The sequence below is a fragment of the Lepisosteus platostomus genome, chromosome 11 (assembly GCF_059453375.1).
Source record: "Lepisosteus platostomus isolate fLepPlt1 chromosome 11, fLepPlt1.hap1, whole genome shotgun sequence".
Classification (NCBI taxonomy): Eukaryota; Metazoa; Chordata; class Actinopteri; order Semionotiformes; family Lepisosteidae; genus Lepisosteus; species Lepisosteus platostomus.
In genome coordinates this window covers 34,345,365-34,364,657 of record NC_142621.1, presented here as the reverse complement: position 1 = coordinate 34,364,657, position 19,293 = coordinate 34,345,365, and the positions used below count along the sequence as shown (strand labels likewise).

The 19,293-nt window shown below is 41.4% G+C and overlaps 1 protein-coding gene across 4 annotated transcripts; it reads left to right on the top strand.

Annotated features, from left to right (window-relative positions):
* Nucleotides 1–203: 203 nt before the first annotated feature.
* On the top strand, nucleotides 204–18,653 carry bsk146 (brain specific kinase 146). Of its 4 annotated transcripts, none has more exons than XM_088599384.1 (4): nucleotides 204–480; nucleotides 13,603–13,836; nucleotides 16,520–16,722; nucleotides 17,436–18,653. In XM_088599384.1, the coding sequence occupies exons 2-4, from the start codon at nucleotides 13,665–13,667 to the stop codon at nucleotides 18,219–18,221; spliced, it is 1,161 nt and encodes a 386-aa protein (XP_088455510.1). In that variant the 5' UTR covers nucleotides 204–480; nucleotides 13,603–13,664; the 3' UTR covers nucleotides 18,222–18,653. The 4 variants fall into 4 exon arrangements, with proteins under 4 accessions (XP_088455510.1, XP_088455512.1, XP_088455511.1 ...); XM_088599386.1 differs by lacking the exon at nucleotides 204–480 and adding an exon at nucleotides 2,384–2,522; XM_088599385.1 differs by lacking the exon at nucleotides 204–480 and adding an exon at nucleotides 2,443–2,631.
* The last annotated feature ends 640 nt before the right edge of the window (nucleotides 18,654–19,293 follow it).

The window sequence follows — 19,293 nt, the reverse complement described above, 5'->3', positions numbered from 1 at the left end:
TGAAATCCTTGCTGGAGCATTATGACTGTATTACAACCTTGTCTGGTCATGTCCCCTGCACATGTGTACATCTGTAATTTTGTCAAAACATGACAATCCTATTACAAATCTCTGAAGTAATTAGAAGAGCCTCGTGTACTTAACATGACACTTTAAGTCAGTAGGATAACCTCGTATTTCCCTTTACATTTGTGGGCACAGTCTACTTTCGTCTATCTACATTCCTTGCAGTCTCTCTCTGACTCCTTTCAGCCCTGAAAAATAATCACAGTGCCTGATCTGTCCTGAAACCAGTCCTGTTACTAGCTGAATACCAAACTAGTGCAATGACGCAGGTCCTGCGTCTGAGAGGGCTGAATGGAAAGATGAAGACGAATTTGATATGAAGAACGCAATTTATACCCTTCCGCACAAAGCCGCCGAGCCACCTCTTGGGATGAACTGTTTGCAGATGCAACATCTGACATTTTAAGTTGGAAAGTAAGTATAAACGAAATCTCTCTCTTGAAGAGGAAAGAACGAGCGCTTGCCTGTTGTGCCTCTCTTAGAAGTTTAGTCACGTTTCAGTCCAGGAGGTTGTTGAGATCATTGTTTGTGATCTGAAATCGAAAACAATTGCTTGTTTGTTGTTTTCTGCATTTGTGCATTCCTCTTTTGTGGGGATGCCAGCCGTCGTATTAAGGCAGACCATTTTTATTAAAGATTTTGGCAGTTACTAGACTGTAGGTCCATTTAGCCTCCGTGTTTTGATTGAAAACGTGGAGATCTTTAAGCAAGCGCAGTAGGAAGATCCGACTTAAAAATGTCAGATTGTAACCCAGTGAAATGTTTTTCTTCCATACTCTGAGTCTGTTTTCATTCAGTACGACCCGTACAGACACCAAACCTACCAGCTGCAATGCAAGCAAGAGTCGGTCATTTAAGGAGTTTGTCATCTCTAGAGGCACTCGTACGCGGAGGGCTGAGTCATAACGCGCAGCTTCTTCTCTCCTCAGACAGATGCTCTCTGCATATACTGGGTGCAAATATTGCACGCGACATATACACTGAACACGCTTGTGTATAGGAGATAAGATGCTCATATTTGTGTGTGCTGTTTTGCATGAAAGTTACTACCATGCAGGGTAGAGAAACGTTGGAAATACTGGTCTTTGTAAAATAAAACAATGAAATACGCAACAGGAGGACTAGAGTAGTGAATGTTTCACTGATTAAATATTAAATGCTATTTTACACTTTTATGACTTACATTTTATTCTATGATTAATCACTGCAGAGTTCTCAAACTATCGTTTCTGTTTCCGTTATGATAAAGTAAATGAGCAATACTACGTCCTGCAAAAAAGTTTATATATCTCTGCATGTACTCTACTGTATATGTGATTTCAATGCAGATTAGCCTAGCGTGGTCAATTAAAAATTAACCTTCTTGTGCCCTTTATATTTCTGAATATACACAATTCTACATTTTCAGTATGTTTTCAATAATAATTAGAATACATGATTACAACAGCAATTACACAGTGACATACTACTAGTATTTTTAACATAAAACAACATTAAAATGCATACTCTTTCGTAGGTCTGTATGAATCTCGAGAGCTTTTGTTGTTTTCGTAACAATTTTCGAACGGTTTATCGGGGAGTCGCACGGCTCAGGAAATGTGTACATTTAGTGCGGTACCACTGCAGTTCCACCTTAAATCTCATTCATGTAAACTTCTGACGCAAACCCGTGAGTTCACGGTCCAGTTCCTTCAATCCAAGAATATGAACTGTCAGTCGCTCATCATTGATTATTGCCCTGGGCCGGGTCTTATACAGTACATTGTGGCGATATCTCGACAGGTGACCCTAGCATCGCCTCTTTGCAAACATCAAATGTGCAGATGTGCAAGTGAAATGTCATGTCTCAGTTGCAGAATCATCTGTCCTCTCCCTGATGCGTTTTACGCCGTCCAGGTGGTGAAATGTTGTCTTTCACCCTGGTGATGGATTGAAAAAAAATGAAATAATGTATTCTACTTCCATGCTTGAATGTCGACAACGTGCCCCTTTTAGCCATGAAGTTTTAGTGAGGGGAGTGATGTGTAACTTTTTATGCTGTGCTCAGTCTATGTGTGACATTGATCTCGCTCTGGAGGGACTAAACCGCATGCAAACCAAATGAAATCCCTAATATTAACCGTTTTAATAGTTTTGGGTAGTATTTTAAAGTACCTTGGGTTACAATAAACGCACACAAGGTAGGTAGTAAGCATCGTCGTATCGGTAACCTTTTCTTTTCAATGACAAGAAGCTATATTCTTTATTCCTCATACATCCCCAATTGCTGAACGGCAAGAATCTGTACGGAGACAGACGACTGTTCTTAAGGCAGGCTTGGGTTTGTTCCAGCCTCGGTGTGTTCGGCGATTGGACGGTGACTGCAGAGGGTTGGGCTTTTCGCAGTTTCATCCGGGACTGATGCGGGAGACAATAGGGCGAAGAGAGCAGCAGTCCGCTCCTGCTTCCCGAGCAAGGTGAAATTGCGCTATACATTACAGTACGTGAATCGATAGCAAAGCTCCGGAAAATAAAGGCTTCTGCCGCTCCAAGGGAAAAAGAAACTTCCGTCATCGCGAAACCAAGGTGCTTTCCCCCCCGTTTGCTTAAGTTTTTGCTTTTAAACGGAGAGACGGTGAAAGCCTTTGCATGCATTGTAAATTCAAAAGGTAAGTGAATGACAATGGATATTGTCTACAGGTCCCATTAGTATTTTTTTTTGTCTTACCACAGTATTTCTGAAGTGGCACTGCTTCTGCATCTTGTTGCATAGTATGTTAGAATTTGATGTTAAAAGGTATGCCTTACAAACGTAGTTGCTCTATTGCCTTTGGAAATCCGTAATTGTGGTTTTTTTTACGTTTCTTCGTTAATAGCACAGTAACTAAGGCAGGGCAGGAGACAGTCGGTAGCACAGCAACGCCTAGATGCGTTATTGGCTGACTTGTGACCTTTCCTGATTGTGTCTAATTATTTGTTTGCATACGGTTCACACTACGTTTGATGCTGTCGGGTTTTCTGTCGCTCCAATGCGAGGAGAAAGGGTTTGTTTATTTCTAGAGATGTTCTAGTGGCGCAGGGGTACAGTGTACCAGTATGCGGTGTGCGTGAAGACGTTTGCGCATGTTTATGTGCGCGCACAAACACGGAGCAAGTGCGGATTATTCTGTGGTAATACTACAAAGATTGTGCACGGCAGTGTCCCTCTAATAACCTGACATAACATGTACACACAAACACCTACTGTACATACTGTACATGCAGTAAATATTTATTCTCTGACTGCTGTAGGCATCATGTTATCTGCCCCTTCATACCCACTTGTCATAAACAGTCAATGTGGTTTGTGTTTACCATGTATTGTGCATAGAGCGTGGCAGAATTCTGCACCCTTACAGCGGGTGCTGTCCCTTTTTGCTTGTGTGATGTCTTGCATCCGCCCTGCTGGATCAGCTGTGGGGAAAAAAGCTGACACACCTCTCCTTGTGGGAGTTGTTCTCACTGCTGTCTTGGCTCTTGTGCAAAGACTCAAAATGTGCTGAGGAAGACAGCCGAGGAAGGGGCTGTAAAAAGCAGTCAGGTCTGCAAACCTGTGAAAGGGGCTCTGTCTTTCACCTGTCAGGGCAGGACGTGCAGTCGGGCTGGGCACCACTTGCTACAGCATGAAGTGAAACAAGTGGTTAACCTTCCGCTGGCTATTGTGTGCTCCTCTGAAGAATGTCTCAGCAGACGTAATGGCTGCAAGTGTGTTTGCAGGCTCCATTCATTTTAGAAATTAAGGAGGGGAGTGGGAGAGTTATCCAGATGTAGATGCTCCCTGTGATGGACAAAACAACAAATTTTGTTTAAAAGGAGCAATGCATTGTTTTTTTAAAAAAAGGAAATCTGTGCCTTTTGATTTACAACTTGGTGGGTACCTAACTGCCCCCCTACCCCCTGCACCTCCACCCCAAGAAGGAAAGCCTACTGACAAGCTGTGCCTCCGTCTAGACAAGATAGATCCTTTCTTCACTCCCAGGAGGGAGCACTGAATCCCCACTGGTATCCCTGCCCTGCTACTGAAGTGGTGCCCAGTCTCTGTATCTTTGATGTGCTCCAGAAGTCATGACAGGAATTGCTGGAGCAGAGAGCCAGTGGCTGGCAGTGTTGTTGCAGCCTGGTCTTGGAAGCTGAAGAGATTCAGGCTCCGTAGATTGGAGTCTGTGCTTAATTAGCAATGGGCTTTGACGAGGGAGCTCAAATCAGGATCTGACAACAGTCAAGTTATACTTTTGCATGCCACGGTAAAAGACAGGAGACAAACTAAAAGAAGCTCTAATGTTGTTAAACCCCTTTATAAAGATGGTAAAGCTTACTTTACACCTGGACAAAAGTCAGAGTGAATAATAAAGACTATTGAGCTGGTAGCTCAAAAGACTGTTATGCCTTTTGGTCAAATAATTGTTCATGTTTTGTAGCTATGGATTTGGAGACTAATGTTAATGTTTTTTAGTACAGTAGGTATCTGTTAGAAAAATTAACACTCAGAGAGCTAAAGCAGGACTTTTTGCTACCAGCTGCTACAAAGCCAAAATAAAGTTAAATGTATTATATTTCACATTAGATGACTAATGGAAAGTAAAAACCTGCCAGGTGAACTTTGTGTCTTACTGAATCTTAAACAAACCAACTTCACTTCAAGCACAAACATAACACTTTATTGAGATGCAAATAGCATTGCTTTGCTTGCACAAAATGGAAATAGAGCAAGGCAAGAGGATTAATGCTAAGGAAGGAACAAAACAGTGAAGCCATCACTGTGTGCAAGGAGGATTTTTTCTATTTTTCTGTAAAGGGAAAGATAAGACCACAGCGTAGTGCAGATGTTCATGGGGAGACTGGAATATGAATGTCCAAGCATTTTTATACAGTGCCTCCAGAAAGTATCCACCCTCTCCCAAACAATCAATAATATCATTGCATTATGACCAGAATGTTTAATTAATTGAAATAATATTTTTCCCTTTGATTCATACAATATACCAAACAAACCAAACAGACAACCCAGTCTAAGGTCCTGTGCTGACTGAAGCGAGTTCTCCTCAGTGGAGCCTGTATTTGGTTCTGTTGGTTGTTCCCTGTATCCTGACAATTCCCCAGTCCCTGCCTTTGAAAAGCATCCCCGTAAGACAATGCTGCCAGTCCTATGCTTCATGGTTTGGTTTGCCCCAGGCATAGAGCTTTACATTCAGGCCAAAGAGTTTTTGTTTCATCAGACCTAGAGAATATTTTGCCCCATGTTTCGTGTGCTGCAGCTGTCTTCTTGCAGACTCCAGGTGTCCTGTTATGTTTCCTTAGGTATGGTTTCCATCTAGCCACTCTCTCATTGAGACTGAATCTGTGTACTGCTTCAGACATTTTTGTCCTCTTGACAGGTTCTTTCATCTCAGCCATGGAACTCTGTAGTCCTGGCAGAATGGTCATTGGGTTCTTAGTCACTTCTCTGACCAAGGTCCTCCTTTCCTGGTGACTCAGTTTATGGGGATGGCCAGGTCTTGGAAGAATTTGGGTGGTTCTGTATTCTTTCCATTTCCTAATGATGGACAGGACTGTGCTCCTGAGAATTTTCAGTATCCTCGGTATGTTTTTATACCCCTCTATGTGTCTCCTCACAATTCTATCATGGAGTTGTACAGAAGCTCCTTGGTCAGATGGGAGGTTCTCCTTTGACGTGTACTGTCAACTGAAGGAGCTAATATAGACATACGAAAAACATCTGTATTTCTCCTGAAATCATGTCAACCGATTGAACTGATCACAGAAATTAGATGCCCTTACACAAAGAGTTGGAGTGTGGAACCAGATACCCAACTATATTGCTGATTGCTTACAAGAGAACTGATATTTGCATTACTTTTGTATTTACTTGATCACCACATTTTTCATCCTACTGTATGAATTGGTTCAGGTGTTTAGGCTGTAATGACTCAGCTATGGCTGTATTATTTTATTGGGAAACTATGTTGGAGGACTTTACTACCATGCCAGACAGCTTTGTTATTGTTGCCTTTTTTGAATGTGAGGCATAGCATTTTTTTTCAAAATCAAAATTTCTTACTAGTCCCATCAAAAGACTGTACATTATTCGAGAAGTAAGGGGTTTTAATCCCATCTCCATTCACAAGCTATTTTTTATTTTGTTAGAGTCAGATTCTTGTTAAGTCTTTAAGATTACACTTCAGTCTATACCCATTGTTTTTCATTGGACTGTTTCCCCACTGGACCCATTTCTGGTCACTGGGGAGGGAGAGAGCACAGCCAGTCTACACTGGGGCAGGTAGTGCGTTGTGGTGCCCAGCTCTTACTGGGGACAGATGAGGACCACTCCCCAGGGCTGGGTGATTGCAGCACCATGCACAACCCATCACTGTCACTCTGTCCCTTAATTACAGATCTTAATTACACAGTGGTTTTATGTGTCCATACCCACAGGTTGTGCTGGATTTGTATCCCATTTCTTTGAGGGATAGACCACAGACTAGAAGAGGGTTGACAGTGGCCCAACAGTCCTTTTCTCCATCTTACGCAGGGTTCAGTATCACAGCCTTCTTGATCCTCGTTTTTCTGCCTGTGGAGTGCTTCTTGAACGCTGACTTTGCCATCATACAGTATATTGATGGCAGTTTACTAGAACGAGGACACAAAGGAGGGCTCCTCCTGCACTGGCATGTTTTAAACAAACGCTGACAGACATTAGAGTGGAGGTGCACCTTAAAGGTATTTGAGGACTGCATATGCACCATTGGGTATTTGGCACACATGCACAATGGTTAGATGTGCCTCAGGACCATCTATTGTTCACTGATTCCAATGAGACTTCCCAAAGCTGGTCAAAGACGTGTCAGTTACTATTGGTGGCAAAAATCAATTTCCAAAGATATGATGTACAACATCTCCATTAATATACAGTAATTGCGACACCAAGCAAGAAAAAAAAGGGGGTTTGTGTCAAAAATCCTATCCCTGACGCTTCAAACTGAAAATGTAATCCAAAAAGCTTATAAGATTTTTATTATTGTTGTAGTTGTCAATAATAATAATAAATTATATATAATTAATTATTAAAATAGAGAATACAAGCCTATAGTAAATAATTTTTGTTTCACTTAGTTTTTGGGTTAGTGTTTTTTTAAAGTACACTTTCCACATAATGAATACATAAACGGCTATAGGGAGCCTTTTTGTCTATAGTAACTTGTGTAATTTTTATTTGATTTGTCTTGTGGAAAACATGCGGGAATATCACTAATAGCTTACTGTATGTAATACAGGGTGAATAATTTGCCCCCCAGTTTGTCTGTAGAGAGAAAACAAGCATTTTAAGCATTGGGATTTCCTCTACTGTGTTTTCTTAGCATTATGAATTTGTGTCGAAAACTAGCTTCCCTTATTATAGCCTCACAAGTGAATTCAAAACATAGACATTTATACTGTGGTTGCTATGGTAAGATATCTCTGTGGAACAGTGTGCTTAAACCAAGAGTTAGAACAGTGCTTAAACAGTGCACATATCCACTTGGAACAATAGAACGCTCTCGTTTCTGAGCTGCCTTTATTTTTTAAGCGCACTGTTAGTGCATGTAAATACCACAGCATTGAATCAGCTTGGACAACCACCCTGCTACAGTATTTTACTGAAGAGCCGGAGAACTTTATATGGATAACATCAACCGCAGATGAGCGTCCCGACGCAGAGAGGTAATCCAGATTCCCACTGCACTGCACGCTAAACTGTTAATGTTTTAATTTGTCACAGCCGTGTGGTTAATCAGCCTTGGGAATGTGAGCTCTACAGTTGGCTCAGATGGGTCTAATTAAACGCATCGGGCACCCCAAAGTAAGCCCAAAAGCAAAAGATACAGCTTTGAAAAAGGACAGGCGACTCACCCATCTGGCCTCTCTTTCCTCCCTGAAGACCTACAGTAATATGTGCTCCAAAAGACTTAGTATTTTGTACTTTGTATCTATTGTTAAATATTTAGTTTAAAATATGTTAAAAAGGAGAAGAATTGTAAAAGAAAAAAAAGGCTTTCACAAGAATGGGGGGCTTCAGGCCATTATAATTGGGGCAAGAAAGTAAGGAAGGATGCAGAGGTACATTTTTCTGTCACCGGACACTCCCCTCATATGTGCAGGTAGTCAACAGCCTTCATTTGGATGGAGTGCTGCATGCATTATGTCTACAAGTTTAAAATAGACTGGCTAGTGTGTTAGGCTTTCAGAGGATGAGAAAGTCCTGTCCTAGACTGCATCCCATTTGGAACCACCATCCAGCTTCTCTAGTTCTCAATCCCATTTAAAAAAAATGGGAAGGGACTGAGTTTAGGTCAGAAAACAGAAGTCATCTGGGGAAGGGACTAGACACTTGTAGTGACAAGGTAAAATGATCAGATCAGCCACTGTTTCAGGGGGGTAGGTCAGTGGCCCATGGCATCATTTTGGCAATAATTCTGAAGTGGACTCGCCGAAATGGGAAAACTCAGGCAAGGAGTGAGGCTCCCTTAGATGCAAGATGTTCTCATCAAGTCACCTAAAAGTATTCCTTGTAGACAAGACTAGGGTGAGTATGGAATGGGTTGAGAATCCATTTGAGGAAACTATCCCAGATCTTTGGAAGTTTAGGACATTTCAGGGGTCTGCCTAGTAAGAGGCACCAGTGAATTTATAATACATTGGTCCATTTCAAAGACACATTGTCCTGCCTGGAGAGCAGAAAATAAAAAATCCTGCAGTCGTATTAGTATTTAAGATTTCTCACTTGGGCATGATTAGCCTGATTTTCTGGAATTCAGCCATGTTTAAAATACCTTCAAATTAAAAACCCACAAGTATCATTTAGAATTAGGTACATTTATAAGATTATCTTCCTTGCTTTTGGTTACTTCCTGTCTAAATTAAACTGATTATACTAGAATGTATTTGTTCTGGGCATTGTAGTGGCAGTGAAATAGGTGTCATCATTAATAAGACATTGGTACAAGAAAGTATGTGAATTTCTCAAATTGAAATCCTACCACATAGTGTAAACTGTAAAGGAGAAGATTTAATTAAACCTGCTTTAATTGTAGTCAAGATGTTGTCTTGTGTGTTAGGAATTGTGCTATGGTGAAGTTTTTAAATTCAGTTTTCAGAGCAGCCGGACTATAGCCTTACTCCTCATGAAGTTTCAATTTTGTTTTCCACTCAACTGTAGAATTGACTTTTCCAGATGAGACAACTAAACAGCTCATTGCATTTTTTTGTTCAGAGTAGAAGCAAAAACTTTACAACCATTCCCAATAAAGGATGTGTAACCTCTCTCCAAGAATTAAGGCTGATTTATGGCCCCAGAGAGCCCCAAAAGAAGCTCTCTGGAGGCCTCTTTCTCAAATAAGAACAAAATGGCAGCATTGGCCAGCACTGATTTCTGCAACCACATCAGATGAGTACATAACCAGACCATGATCAGATATGACAGTGGATCAGTGGACATGCTGTTCTGCAGCATGAAGGAGAGAAATAGAAGCACATAGTAATCAATACATGCCTGCATGAAAACAATAGAAAATCCCATTCTTTTCCTCATTCAAAAAGAGTACCAGGTCCTTTTAAACCTTGTTGTGAGGTTTGAAAACAGTAAGACTCTGAAGGAATGCGCAGGGACCACTTGGAGAAGAGGTGCCCCAGCACTGAAGTAAAAATCAAACTTAAGTCTGCTCCTATATCAACGGCATACTCTGGATGTTCACCGAGGCCGTAAACAGATGACAAGCACAGCCTGATCCTATTAAATGGAACTTGACATAAATGACTTTCAGAAACAGAGTTAAAACCACTGATGATTAAAGACGTCTTCCCTAGCTACCATCTGTTTTACTAAGCAAGCAAGAATGAGCCTTGACTTTATCATATTGTCACAGAGTAAAAAATCCAAACATTGAACTTTTTGGGTGGGTGAATTTAAACTGTGCACGTTCCAGGATGTATTATTGCATGTCGCTGTTCAAGGAGCTTTGAAAACACAGCAGTCATGTACATCCTGCTCCCTGAGAGCTGGTCATGTTGTAGCGCTAAACACAGCAGTAGCAATAGGGAGAGAAGGAAGTAAACGTCTTCTGCAGTCAATCTTAAACCACAAATGTGTGATCAGATAGTAAAAAATAGTCACCCCCCCCCCCCCCATGAGAACCTAAGAACTGTAACATACGAGACGAGGCTATTTGTCATATTAAGCTTGTTACCAGGTTCAACAACGTGGCAGGGAGCCACAACCTTTTGTGTAAATAAGAACCTCCTGATCTCAAATTTATATTTCCACATTGATTTTCAGGTTGCAATGATTTTCTTTTGGCCAGCAATACTGCCCCCCTTTACCTTCAGAACCCTTGTCCATTTCTTTATTGGATTTGTGCTGGCTTTACTCTTTGGGTGCAGTGCTGCATGCATTATGTCAAAACAGTGGTTACTGAAACTACTGTGTACTACTGTGTACAGAGTTATGTAGATGTAGTTATTTGAATATTCCTGGATAGAACTGGATATGTTGCAATGGTGCCTAAATTCTTAGAGGTTAACATTGCAGGAGTACCTCCTCACTGGAAAAAAACTCGAGAAGAAAAGTTCCGAAATCCCCCTCCCCCATCCAGCAACGGTTTCTGTAACGCTATAATTGAAGGGCTCACAGATGTTAAGGGATGTTTGATGTACCTCTCCGCTACTGCATATTAATTAAAAATAAACTGAGTAAAGCTCAGAATCCAGTCAACGACAGAGTGCTATTTTCTTTGTGAGAATACCTACACATGGAAAACAAAGAATTGTATTATCCTGTGCAGAGAGATTGTTTTATTCCCCTCAGGGGCATCGATCATAGGGTTTTAACTGCTGTCTGTCCAGCACTGACAAGGTGATGGCGCACAATAGATTCCTCAAAACACATACAGCCAAATGCCTATGTGTACTGGGCCATGCCTCTCTTGGGGAAAAATGATGTACTCTGTGTCTTGCTTGGGGTATCAATTAAAATACATTTAGACAAGGAAACAAGGCTGTTGGTAGGGTAGGAGGCAAGTGTGAGAGATCTGATTGAGTAAAATGCTCTACCGTTGATGAGTGACTCTCACTGTAAAGCATAATAGTTCTACAACCCTGTTGAGGACTGTAGTGAAATTAATATTACGAAAACAGCCATCAGCTTCTGTGAGCTGCATCAGTGAGCTGGTTTGCAGGGGAACACAAAGTCTAACTGTCATACCAGCTTCTTTTTTAACACATTCTGTGACATGGGTTCCGATGAAGTGAGTTCTTCCCCCTCCCAAACACTTCCTTTGTAATTAAGGAATGAGGTTTTATCGTTTTTCAACACAGATTTTCTTTATCAACAATTAAACTACCTGTTTTTTGTTGCAGAGAGTTCAAATTCTGCATTCTGTTAAGAGCACTGCAGGTGTGTTTTTGCAATAGTTGCATCCATTTTGTAAAAGAAAGGTAAAAACTTGGCTTGAGACCTACTGCCTGTCTGCCGAACCAAAAACTAGCATGAATGGGAATGAGGAAAAACGATCATACAACGGTGAAAACACTAAAACTTTATGACCCTTCACAACAGGCGATTGAAGCTCTTTTAAAATAACGCCTACACCTTGTGTGATCGTGTACAGAAATAAAAAATCTTGTCATCAGTCCATGTAAATGCTAGCTATAATGTGTTAGAAGAAGATAAATTATTTTTAAAAAACCCAACGCCAACACAGCTGCCATGTACAGTAACCCCTGCTGCAGCGTGAGCAGCTGTGATCATCATCGAGAACAAACTGTCTTGACTGTTCATAGCAGCCAGGAACGGCCTAAGTGATCCAAACATTGGAATCCTCTGGAAAGGCAGCAGGCATCTGCAGCCAGTGCTCTTTAAAACCAGCGAGGTGCATCACTTGAAATTACAGTTGGACTCATATTTTGCAATCAGCCTGTGATAAATGGCCTTATGTAACCAGCTAGCTCAAGACTAACAGTGAAGTGAAAGAGAGTTTTGGAAACTGCCAAACAAGCCAACTGACTTTCTGCACTAAGGGCCAGGCTTTTTCCTTTTGTTCCTTTTCTGGAGTTTGAAATCTTTGGGATTGTGCTTGAACTAAAAAAAATAGATGCTGGCTGTGTTCTGCGTTTGAAGTATTTCTGCTTAAAGAATGTTACACGTGGGCTCCCTGCAGGGTTCCAGGATTATGTAATTCTGAACTCTTAATTAAGAGAGTGGAGCTCCTGTTTATTCATTGTTACAGAAGTGTTCATCAACAGCATCAAGAGACGAAAATACATTTGCTAGATTTTGTGCTGCAGTGCTAATGGAAGAAAAGAAAAATTAATCTCGGACAAGCTTTCAGTGCATTCAGCATTTGCTGTTATATAATGCAAGACTACTTTTTGTCATTTCACATAAATATGCATTTAAACATAAAGCACAACACTGACTAATAAATTAGGGCACCAGTACACAGCATATCAGACTTCTCTAAATCTAAAAATATTTTCTCTTTAACAGTGCAGAAACAAGAACAATTCTAAAATACAATAAATATTTTTTACATGAAAATGTTTTCAATTGGAACCAAGACAACTTTCCTGGGTCTGCCTCACATATGAAGGAGAATACAATGCTCTTTTCCCATATCAACTATATACTGTCTTACAAACTCTGTGTATGATGCCTTTTAATCTTTTTGGCATTTTTTGAAACTTCACTGGGCAACAGACATACTGTAGACATGGTCTTTTTTTCACGGTGTGTCATTCCGCTCTGGAGCCTCTTGCCCAGTTGTGTTTGCAGACAGTGAATAAATACAAGGCAAATAGCTGACAGCTGCTGTCAGATTTCTGCCAAAGTGAGCATCATTTCCAGTATAGCTTTCTTGCCTCTGAAAACCTACCAAGGTACAGAGATGGAGAGAAAAGGAACTGCAGGATGGCAACTTGTACTTTCAGTGCAGCAAAATACCACAGCCTGGCGGCTCGTCAGACAAAATCCTGTAGCATTAAATGGACATGATTTCCCCAGTGCATGATGATGGGAAGCAGATCAATTGTAGGGTCACAGGCAGTCTTATCAATTCAAACGTGAACTGGAGCAGTCTGGGTAAAATAAGTTTCTCATGGACACAACAACAATAGGATCTTTCTAGGTATTATCCTGCAGTGCCCCCTGCCCTGTGTAATTTCACTCCAAAACACTTCTTACTTGATGACTGAAAAAAGCAGTGTAACAGAGGGTTTGGGTAAAGTTTCCGAGCCATAACAAGAATACACGCCAGCAATTCTGAAACTGTATTTCTGTAGCACTGAGGCAGCAATGAGTTGTCTTTTTTTGTACCAGATATACATTGGTGTTGGTCTCTTTTGGTCTCTTAAGCCTTGTTTTGACTTGATTTCTTTTTTCTCTGTCTGTTCAAAACTGGTTGGGCTCAGAGGTGCCGATTTCTGGTTTTCAACATTTAAGTGGTGCTTTGTTAACAAAAAACTCATTTTGTACTGAAAATTTTTTTATAGAAAGAGCGCCCAGAAGATCTCTCCCTCCGCCCCCACGTCTAAGCGGCTCCCCAAGAAGCAGAATGAGCTCCTCCCCGCTGGTCTCCCGAGCCTCCATAGACATCTTGGAGGAGCTGCAGCTCATTGCGGCTCAGAACCTGGAGAAGCTGGAGGTTAACAAGTACTACGAGGTGATTCGGGAGCTGGGGAAAGGCACATATGGCAAAGTTGATCTGGTCATCCATAAACTCCGAGGTGAGAAGCCTGCCATCATCCTTTCAATGAGCATGCCTGTTCAACAACCGCAGGGTCTGCATTACAGGGGGACCAGGGTAATGACCCTGAACCCCGAATTTGAAGGTACAGCACTCTCATGAGGCGTGATCATATGCATTACGAATGAGAGGAGGCCATGTTGACTCATCTTATTTATTTGATTGGAAAACTTTGTGGATGTTATTCAAGTCACCACCCTGCATATAGGATCTGCTACACAAATACTGTAGAACATAATAATTTGGTTACTGATATCTGATCAATGTTTGTATGCTCTTGTGTTTGTATGGGTTTCCTCCCACCGTTCGAAGATATACAGGTAAGTTAATTGGCTTCTAGGAAAATTGGCCCTGGTGTGAGTGTGTGTGTGACCTGTGATGAACTGGTGTCCCATATAGGATGTTTCCTGCTAGTTGCTTTGCAGGGTAAGCTTCAGCTCCCCTGAATTGGATAAAGCAGTTAGAAAATGGATGGATGGATACATAATTAATCTAAAAATTTCCCGCAACCATTACTTGAAATATATTCTTCAGCAACAAGGCTTGGAAGTTTGTTATAGACCTCTTTCGCTCTTTGCATGAAATACTGAATATTTGCATGAAATCCAAATATCCAGCCTGTGATCCTTATTTCACTTTTGCATTTGTGTAGACCTCACGGTTACTTTTATTGTGAGGTAAAGCACTTTTCTGAGTTCAATGCCAAAAAGCTCCAAGAAGTTTCATTAGTATGGACAAGAAACGCAGACAGAAAAAAATAGACATTTGTAGTCTTTGAGAACCGGTACAGACTTTTCAGTGTTTAACTACCTTTCCTTCAGGAGGCCATTTATGGTGATCATCTTCCAATAATGGCATGGACAACCACTGTTTAAAAGACCACTCACTTAGAGACTCTTGCTGAAATAGGCTATTAACATGCTTAATAAAAAAGCTTAGTATAATATAGGAACCATTTGGCAGGTGTGGATGGGTATGCAATAGACAGTAAAAGAGGATCAAGATCCACAAAAGCTAATTTCTCCATCCTTAACATAAAAAAGACCTCAGATGATTCCATTAAGAAGTTTGAAAACTATTTTTTTACTTATTAATTTGTTTCCTTTTAAATGGGATTCTGAACTATACTAGGAAAGAGCAAATGACTGGTTTCAACTTGTTGTCACCTGGCAAAGACTCAATGCAAGCCTGTCCCACCATGTTTGGAAGGAACAGTCAAACTACAGACCATCTGGTCACACAACATCTTAGAGGCCCGCCAGCTTTGATCACTTCTACTGTATAAATTACAGACTGAGAAACCCAAGACAGGTGTTCCCACTCTGAATCAGAGGAAGACCGCTGAATAGCAGGAGAACCTTCATATACCTGACTCCAGAATTCCCTACTGGGTTTCCTTTGCTGTTGAGGAACATGGTGCTTTTTCATAGACAGCAGTCTGCTATATTGTATTAGTGTTCAGCTTGCAAATGTTAGCATGGCATACCTTCATAAGGCTCAGGTAGCAGAGAAAAAATGTATTACTGTAACCAATCTGAACTGCTAAAACAAATCACCAGGGGAAGATACTGCTATAAATTATTTTTAAATGCCATCATTCATATTTCACCATTAAATGTGCTGTTCATAAACTTTGTACAATGATATAAGTGGCAAGAGATACAGAATCATGGCAGATGGCATTCATCTGATTCATGCAAAATATCCATTTAGACACAGTATCAAAATACGGTACCAATCCAAGAACACAAGGTTTTGCATATTAAACGAAAGGCGTGTTTTGTACAGAAAATGTATGGCCTGAAGGGCTTCATCAATGTAAAATTGCGCAATCAGTTTCAACTGGAAAGTTAAAATAATGTTTTCCAATCAATTTAAAGCATTGTGAAGTGCTTATTATTAACCTCTGCAAGATATTTCTTGCACTGAGTCAATGGAAGCTTCCACATGTCTGATATACAGTAATTGCTGAAAGAAGTTCTGAAATAATTATTGCAGCAATACAACTGCGTTTTTTTAAAGCATCCACTTAACAGCTATTGCAAATAGCACAAAATGTGGGGTTAAGCTGCTTGGTTTTTTAATATTTAAGCTGTGTCCGTTATTAAACCATGCATCTGGTAATTTTCCACAGGATATGAAGACACTTTTTCTGAAGTCTTTGTCTGCTAATTTGAACTGTTCTCTCTCTGTGCACAAACTTACGGTTGGGGGCCCTTGCTACTTCCTTCTGATTACTGTGGTGAGCTCCCTCCAGTCTGCACCAGCTGTTTTGTGGTGCTGGAGCCCCTACATTATATATGAAGTTTGAAGGGATTACTGGCAGGCCTGCGAGATTTTGTGACCTGTTCTCTAGGAAGTGGTTGATGTGAACATACAGAAAGTCATGACCACTCCTTGTCGGTGCCTGTATCTCTGCCAAGTAGCTTCTGGAACATTATTTTTTAATACTGAAACTGTGGCATTTCTACTGCTGGAAACTGTCTATCAGAGGCTGAAATATATTAGACATTTAGACCTTGATGGGCAGAGATTGTTTTGTATAGTAAGAGGTGATAAATCCAGGATGGTAAATCCTTTAGAATGAAATAGTGCCATCACAGGTTTTAGGACATATGAATGAATAGATATCATGATTGTTAAATATGTTTTGTTGGAAACAGGCACAAAGATGGCCCTGAAATTCCTCCGGAAAAAAACCACCAAGCTCAAGAGCTTTCTCCGAGAGTACAGCATCTCCCTCTACCTGTCTCCCTGTCCCTTCATCATCAACATGTTTGGGATAGCCTTCGAGACAGACGAATACTATGTGTTTGCCCAGGAGTATGCTCTGGCTGGTGACCTCTTCGACATCATTCCACCCCAGGTACACCATCAAAACCTTCAGTTTGCTTCTGTAAATCTTCATGTAAATCTTGTACACGGTACACAGTGAGCACACAAAGTGTGCATTTCTCTCAGTCGTGGGATTTGAGATTAATCTTTCAGTTGCTTAACATTTCAAATTATGTAAATTACTTACTGTTACTGCTTTCATGGTGGTCAGCTATTTTACACTCTGGAGTGAAGTCACTTGTGGAGCATAAGTTGGAGTTATGAGCTGGGACCCCTTATTTATACATACAAGCCCACAAGGAAAAGAAAAAAAGATTAGTAGGATTGATTTTACCTTGATCTTAAGTTGATTAATTGAATCAAGTTTACAATTGCTCCATTTTAATTCTCTGCAGAAAAACAAAGCTTCCTTGTTGGGGGACAGATTGAATGTTTTTCAATGAAAATAAGAAGATGCGAGAATTCTGGTTTCTGTTCTTCTCATGGTTTGCCATGACTTGGGATGATTTGGATGGTTTCTTCACAAAATAGCACTTCTGCGCTGTCGAGCAATCAAGCTCATGCACTGTAAATGCTCTATTACCTGACCCTTGTCAGAAAATCCCTCAGGCTGTCCAAAATCGAGAGAGTTTTCTGTTAACTATGTGGCATTAAGCAATCTGTAGTTCACCTGGAATGACCTGATCATTTGAATCTATGTATCGCTGTGTTGTGCTTAATCAAGCTGTTCTTTATCGCCTCTAGGTGGGTCTACCAGAGACTGTAGCCAAGCGCTGTGTACACCAGGTGGCTCTGGCCCTAGACTACCTGCACTGTAAGAAACTGGTACACCGTGACATTAAACCAGAAAACATTCTGATATTCGACAAGGAGTGCCGAAAGGTCAAACTGTCCGACTTTGGGATGACCCGCAGAGCTGGTTCTCCTGTGAAACGGGTGAGCGGGACCATCCCTTACACGGCCCCAGAGCTGTGCGACAACTCCAAGCACGAAGGCTTCTGCGTGGACTACAGCACTGACGTCTGGGCCTTTGGCGTGCTCCTCTTCTGCATGCTAACTGGGAACTTCCCTTGGGAGAAGGCCCTGCCCTCCGACACGTTCTACGAGGAGTTTGTGCGGTGGCAGAGACGCAGAACTGGCACGATCCCGTCCCAGTGGCGCCGCTTCACCGACGAGGCCCTGCGTATGTTCCGCAAGCTGCTGTCCATAGAGCAGGAGAGGCGCTGCACCGTCAAGGAGGTCTTTGGCTACTTCAGCCACTGCTGGATGCTGGACAATGAGAATGGGGGCCACCTTGCCGAAATCAGCTCCTCCTCCTCCGAAGAGGACCTGGTGGACCGCATGAAGCAGCAGACCTTGTCCCCCGTCTGCAACGTCAACAAAACCACCGTTGTCATGGAGACAGCGCCGCACTTCTCCTCGCTGTCGACCACCAGCTCGCTGTCCTCCACGAACAGCTACGACCGAGTCTCTCGGGATACCTCCAGCAGTCGGATTTTGGTGGCGACGCCCATTGAGATCTGCGTGTAGAAGCTTGTCGGTATCCTACGCAGAGCGGTCGTCGGGTTTCGCTGAAGAGGGTTCCAGAATCTTCGATGCGCAAGTGGAAGTTGGTGGTAGCTGGTGTTCGCTTTTCTTCCGAGCCTCCAGACATGCGGACCTTACGAAATGCCGCCAAACATTTTTTCAAAAAACGAACAGGCAAATTTTCAAAGGGGGGCTGCCATCTAAAGGTTTTCAAAACACAACCCTGACAGCTTCCTCTAACAGAACAATTACCTCACTGAGGAGACATCTCGAACAATCACATCTGTCACCTTTTTCACACATTTCACCACGTCACATTGAAAAGAAACACAAAGTCAGAAGAGCAAGCTCAGATATGCTTGTAACTGGTATTGTTACCGATGACCAAATCTTCATTTCTTAAAGCAATACGTTACGTTTTCCTGCAAAAAAGAAGAGAATGCTATGGCTGAAGCCAGCTGGCGCATGGCTCTCGTAGGTGGAACAAGTGTCAGTTTTGCACAGAATGAAGAGTTAAGAAAGACAAATGTGACTTTTTTAATTTTCTTTTAATTATCGAAGCTGTTCAAAATGACAGCAAAAAAAAAGAAAATAATGGAGAATGTTTCCAGGAAAGGGGAACTTGCATTGTGGTGATCATTAGTGTACATGCTACGTTAACTATGGTACTGTATTAGTGTGTATGTTTGTGTGTGGCTTGTGTGTGTATGAACTGAGTTTTCAGTAGTATAGATACAAAGGTTTTTGCCTTTATTTACTTAATTTACTTGATTCTTGAATTCTCAGAAATATATTTTTGCTATTTATTTTGTAGAGGCATCGTTAGTGCCAGCTCTTTGATTTATTTTAATACTATGGTTTGCTAATGTTCTAGTGCCAAATGCCTCTTGGCATTGCGCAGTCTCTTGCAATTGGCCATACCTGCACTTCAGCCCCTTATCAGAAGAAGTACTCATAATATCTTTGGTGTTCTGTCATTTTAGCCTCTATGCAAAGGCAATATAATTTGTTCATTGTGACAACCTTCTTTTTTCCTGCTTGCTGATTTTATAATCCAGACCGTACTACAGAAAAT